This window comes from Ananas comosus, linkage group 8 (genome assembly GCF_001540865.1).
Source record: "Ananas comosus cultivar F153 linkage group 8, ASM154086v1, whole genome shotgun sequence".
NCBI classification, from domain to species: Eukaryota; Viridiplantae; Streptophyta; class Magnoliopsida; order Poales; family Bromeliaceae; genus Ananas; species Ananas comosus.
Genome location: NC_033628.1, coordinates 701,646 through 707,343, shown reverse-complemented (window position 1 = coordinate 707,343; position 5,698 = coordinate 701,646). Strand labels below are relative to the sequence as shown.

Sequence of the window (5,698 nt, the reverse complement as noted above, 5' to 3'; positions counted from 1 at the left end):
TTACCGAACAATTCTATATTCTTGAATCACATAAAAATCTTTATTTTTTTTATAATCCCCAAATCCTCCAAAAATCCATACTGTAATTACATACTGGGTACAAAAATTAAGAAACTTGCCACATGTACACCCTTACATAAATGTATAAATTTTACATTTCATGCATTGTAGGTTCATAAATTTTTTTCCAATCTTTAGTGATAAAAAAAAATTGGTATCATAAGTAGAAAATGAGAGCCTTTCGATGATTGGGTATGAGATTTACATCAAATCTAAAGGTATATGTAATATTACTCAAAAATTAATATTGTCGGAGAAGATAAAGATTCAAATTCTCTATTCTGAAATTAATTTATGCGTACGTGAGGTTTCAAACTCTCTTAATTTTCTACGTAATGTTCTGGATATATAAGAACATCTACTGATCTTTAAGTATATACTGATTGAGCTTAATTCATTTGAAAATATAAATTAATTAAGCTTACAAAATGAAAGCAGCCAAGGGCTTCAAAGAAAAAGGAAGAGAGAGTAGTAAGACTTGGGATAAAAAAATGCAGAAAGTAAATAGAATAAAAGAGTAATTGAAAGAAAAAAAAAAAAGAAAAAAAATGTGGAAACGAAAAACAACAATCAATGGAGCACGTTCCACATGTCCGTCAGAAGTTTGACACGTTCTAGCGACCAAGAAGGGTTGGGGAGTTTCTCGTTGCTTTTTTAAACATGCATGCATGAACAGGAATATAACCAAAAAAAAAAAAAGAGCTTAATTTGCATAAGCATCAGACAATTATATAAGTAAAATAAAAAGAAATGCATCCATTGGCATTGCAATTTAAACACAACAAACATCTAAAATCCTGTATACAACGATTTTTTCAACAGCAAATGCTGTTGTCGAACAAAGGACTACAAATAGAAGTCCACTAATTAAACAGCAGGGTATACATTTCCTGCAACATGACTGAGCCAAGTTAGTTTACCCAAACCCTTGGCTTAATTTCACCTTAATTCCATCTAATTACCTTATTAACAGCAGCTTGTGGCTAAGCAGTTTGGCATACTAGCTAGCCCAGTATTAGTTTAAGTTTATTATGTACAAAGACCTGCATGATTACTTGCCATTTTCTTTATACATTGCTCCCTAATTAAGATCAGTATATATGTATATATATATATAGAGAGAGAGAGAGAGAGAGAGAGAGATCGATATATGTAGTCATATATAATCATTCTTTTTATTTTTATTGCAGTCACTGGCCTTATTTCCACATATCAATTTGGCTACTGGAGCCTGATGTTGAGGCCTCTTCTTGTTTGTCTGAAACTTGGAACATATTTGCAGAATCTGAGTAGTTTGGCTCTTTGTTGGCATTATCATGGCTAAGCTGAGAAGCGACGAACTTGTCGAGAACTCTCCAATCCGTAACATGTTCGGAGGATTGATCGGTGCCTCCGTTATTACCACAAATTGCGATTGCATGAAGTTGATTGCTGGGCTGATGGATAAGCTCTTCGTGGGAAGATATCGTCGACGCCTGAAGATTGGCTGCATGGCTGATGCAGTTCATAAGTTTGGGGCTCACTAACTGAGGGAGCTGCAGAAAGGGTTCGTGCGGCAGGAAGTGGTTCAACTCTAGCTCAGGTCTGCAGGAATAGAGATGGGTCTCGAAGGACGGATCCGTTTGATGCCCTAGTCTGTTCATTTTTGGCGAATCTAGGTCGGGGATGAACGGAGCATGGTCGTTGTACCAGCAAGGCGACTCGTGCTCGCTTAGTCTTTGTGTGGCGGTGGCTCGCTTCTTGAACACTCTACAAACTGCCCATCCTTCCTCCTGCACCATGAATATGATAGGTTATGTTGTTAACTCTCTTTAAAGAAAACTATCCACAACTAAATCGAAGAATCTAATTGGAGAGCAGAAAACAAAAAAGTGGCTCGACTCGTAGCGGATACGAGAGTTGTGGAAAATCATTCCCGATTTGATTTGATGCAACCGATAAGATTCATATGACCAGTACAATTAATTTATGTTAGTGGTATATATGTAATGCATGAGATGTTTCTACTCATAATCTTCTTTTAAAAACTTTTTTTTAGAGATCTGAAATATCTTTATATAAAAAATAACTTTGAAAATATTTATACGTTAATTGCGTGTCTAGGATCAGGTTGTTCCAATGCTGTAGGCTGAATGACATTAGTGCATGAAGTAAACTTTGTACTTCAACGACAAGTTGAGCACACTCAAATTTAACCCTAGAAATTTAATTAGAATAAAATAGCACAAAAGAGCGAGAGAAAGAGTATATATATATATATATATATATATATATATATCTAAACTTTCCTTTAATTTACTGCATGCTATTGATTTTAGAACACTTCTATGTTTTGCCAAAATGTATTGCTTCCCTTCAAACTGTTAAAGATTAACATTTTGTCCATCAATTAACAAAATATGCCACTACACTCGACAATGTTTGATCAAATCTATTATTACTCAGTGCTGCAAGGTTAGTTGTACTTATTAAACTTTTAATGTTTTAAGGTTCAAATAAAATATTAAAGCTAAGAGGTGAATTAATTAATATTCATGAGGAGGCGACAACAATATTCATATAGTTGCAAATTGATGGCTCACCTGGGAGGAACTCCCATATTCATTTGTTTCGAGACGATATTCGTGCATAATCCAATCAGACTTTTGTCCATTCGGCGCTCGGCCTTTATAGAAAACTAGGGTCTTCCTCATTCCAACAAGGTTGTTCTTCGAGTAAATTGGCTTATCTCTTCCAGTTGCCTTCCAAAATCCAGCCGTTGTCGCCCTATTAGTTCGCGTACCGGTAGGATACTTCTTATCCTTGTGGCTAAAAAAGTACCACTCACTTTGCTCTTCTGTTCCTATCTTACATTTTTCTGTTTGAATGCCAAGACATAGGCAAAATGAATACATTTGAAGATAAGAATCGATAAATTCAGTGTCACCGATGAATGAAGTATATATTGGTTACCTTGCAGGTCCCATGGTTCAATTTTATATAAGTCGACATCTTTTATAACATCTAAATCAATCTTTCTCGATGCGACCTTCTTTCTAAGATAGTAATCCACTAGTTCTTCATCTGTAGGGTGGAACCGGAATCCCGGGGGAACATGGGAGAAAGTATTCATTTTTCTCCAAGCTATGTATTCACCTTCTGTAAATTAATCATGTTATATTTGAATTAATGTTTTTTGCGTTGAACAACTCCTTAATCATGCTTGGAAGGAGAAACCATATCTGTGAAGAGTTAAAAACCTAAAAATGGCAATGTACATGATGAGAATTACCTTGCAAGCCAAGCAAGCAAAAGGAAAATTAATTTGCAGAAAACTATGTATGGTGTTGTCACAATTTTTCAGGGAACGGAGACTAGCATATGGCAAATTGTGAATTAATATATATATACATACATATATATATATATATAGAGAGAGAGAGAGAGAGAGAGTGAGAGAGAGAGAAGGAACTGTTGAACATAAAATATTAAAACACCATTTAATAGCTTAAGTTCTTACAGACAAATAGTTATTTTAGATAATTGAAAATATTACTTTTGAGTTCAAACCACGCGAGGCACCTAATTCTTAATTCACATAGGCATAGTAAAACCAAGTCACTCAAATCCATGAGAATTGAGGGATTTGCCATAGGGGTTTGTAAGCAAAGAATACTACTATACTAGAAAGTAGAAACAAGTTGGTTAACCTATCACTCCTCAAGGGCAGTAATATTAATTTGTATATAAAAACATGCCGAAGGTACATGTTGTGATCCTTGAGAGTAGTATATATGCAGTTGCATCTAGTTTCAATTTTTTTTTCTCATTTTTACACTTTGATTAGAGATCGAAGGATTAAAAGGCTAAATGCATATTCTAGAGGCCGGTATCAAAGCAAGCATTCAAAGATCTTTTCCAGATATACTAAAAAAGATTAAAAATAATAATAATAAAATTTAAAAAAAACACTAAATTACAATAATAGGATCATAAAATTGACAGAGTAATTAACCTTTTCATGTTGATTTTTCCTCAACGTAAAGCTATTTCATGCACCTTTGCTACCACTTTTCTCCATGACTAATCTCTACACCCTCAAAAACTTTTTCAATACACACTTCTGTTTTGTAAATAAACCTCAAAAAGTTGTACAGTTGTAACTTATGTGATCATATTTATTACGCAGCCTTTTTGTTCTCTCGGTTTCAACTTTCCTTATGATCTAGAGAGAGAGAGAGAGAGAGAGAGAGAGAGATCAGATCATGTTAGAAGATAATATGTATATATTTTTCTTCATATCATGATGAGCATCAAAAAGAGCAAAGCATGCGAAAACTTAAGCTTTAATTAACAAACAATAACATGCAATTGTGCATTAACTAGCAGCTATAAACACGAAAATCCAAAAAGCACGTAGAACGTGAAAGAGATCTCCTTATTCAGTTTAAAACTTTTCTTTTTCGAGAAATTTCTTATATATAGTTTACTTCAACAAAGCAAGCGATCTCCTTGACTATATGTTAATCTGATTTTTTTCCAATTCAAAGCACACTGATCTGATTATAATTAGAAGAAGAAGAAGAGAGAAAAAGTGATAGACCACTTTACCACGCCCGCTCTATCCAACTGAGCTATAGGAGACAAACGAACTGAAGAGACAATCAGTGTGCCTTTTTGCTGCTGCTTCGGTTCGCTCCGACACAAATCTCGGGTATTGCGAACGCCGCACCTCGTCCTCTTAATATGCTTCTCGTTAATCAATTCCCTCCTCGTTGAAGCACGGCTACGGAGAGATCGGAACCCGAGAATTGTCCCCCCTCCGAGCTATAATGAAGCAGTGTGAGGAGGAAGAGGCAAACGAATAGGGTGAAGGCGCAGCGAGCGGCGTTAAATAACCATGAGAAGGAAGTGTTGTGCGTGTATGCGCTCTCCTTTTCAAGAAAGGGATTCAGTGAGAGAGATAGTATAGCTAGTGGGCTGATGGATTGCAGGGGAAGGCTACAAAAAAAAAAAAATTCTCCGGGAGGAATGGCGGGAGGGGCGGAAAGAGAAGTTCCTTTAAGGGGCTGCTTAGCCGCAACCGCCACCGTCACCTCCACCCGCCACCGATGGCGACCGCAATGTATTTTTCGGATTAATCGCCACACTATATATCTATGTTTAACTCGATCTCTCAGATCTTTAAAGCACTCACTCCTCCTCCCAACTATATGTTCCTAACTCTCTCTTTCTCTCTCTCTTCCTCTTTCTCTCTCTCACATATATTAGAGAAAGAGAGAGAGAGAGAGAGCAAAAGCAATGTAAGGGAGTAGAGAGAATGGCTTTATACCAGCTTTGATTAAAAAAAAAAAAGAAAAAAGACTCTTTCTCAAAAAAAGAAAAAAAGAAAAAAATAAAAAAAAGACCCCACTTGTGGGGAGTTGGAGTTTGGGACAGTCCTCCCACTCCCCTGGGAAATTATTGCATGGGCCGCAGTGTGTAGACCGTAATATATAATGTATTATGTATGTGATGTTTACGAGAATATTAATGCTACACACAAGTGTCCCATAGTTAATTTTCCCTAAAAACGGTTAGAAATTAATTATTATAATTAAATTAGCTTGTGCAATGCTAGATTTACAATCTAATTTACGTTTTGATCCTACTATTCTAA

At 35.7% G+C, this 5,698-nt stretch overlaps 1 protein-coding gene across 2 annotated transcripts; it reads right to left on the bottom strand.

Annotated features, from left to right (window-relative positions):
- On the bottom strand, positions 818-5,041 carry LOC109714323 (NAC domain-containing protein 7). Of its 2 annotated transcripts, none has more exons than XM_020238902.1 (4): positions 4,646-5,041; positions 3,013-3,198; positions 2,643-2,917; positions 818-1,832 (listed from the first exon to the last, which is right to left on the bottom strand). In XM_020238902.1, the coding sequence occupies exons 2-4, from the start codon at positions 3,170-3,172 to the stop codon at positions 1,260-1,262; spliced, it is 1,008 nt and encodes a 335-aa protein (XP_020094491.1). In that variant the 5' UTR covers positions 3,173-3,198; positions 4,646-5,041; the 3' UTR covers positions 818-1,259. The 2 variants fall into 2 exon arrangements, with proteins under 2 accessions (XP_020094491.1, XP_020094490.1); XM_020238901.1 differs by having other exon boundaries at positions 4,651-5,041.

What these genes read in the sequence shown, in the direction of transcription:
- LOC109714323 (XM_020238902.1), bottom strand. Translation starts at nt 3,172, where the DNA reads ATGAATACTTTCTCCCATGTTCCCCCGGGATTCCGGTTCCACCCTACA. An exon ending in TGAACCATGGGACCTGCAAG is followed by an intron (nt 2,918 to 3,012) that starts GTAACCAATATA and finishes GCATTCAAACAG; the next exon opens with AAAAATGTAAGATAGGAACA. An exon ending in AATATGGGAGTTCCTCCCAG is followed by an intron (nt 1,833 to 2,642) that starts GTGAGCCATCAA and finishes TTCATGGTGCAG; the next exon opens with GAGGAAGGATGGGCAGTTTG.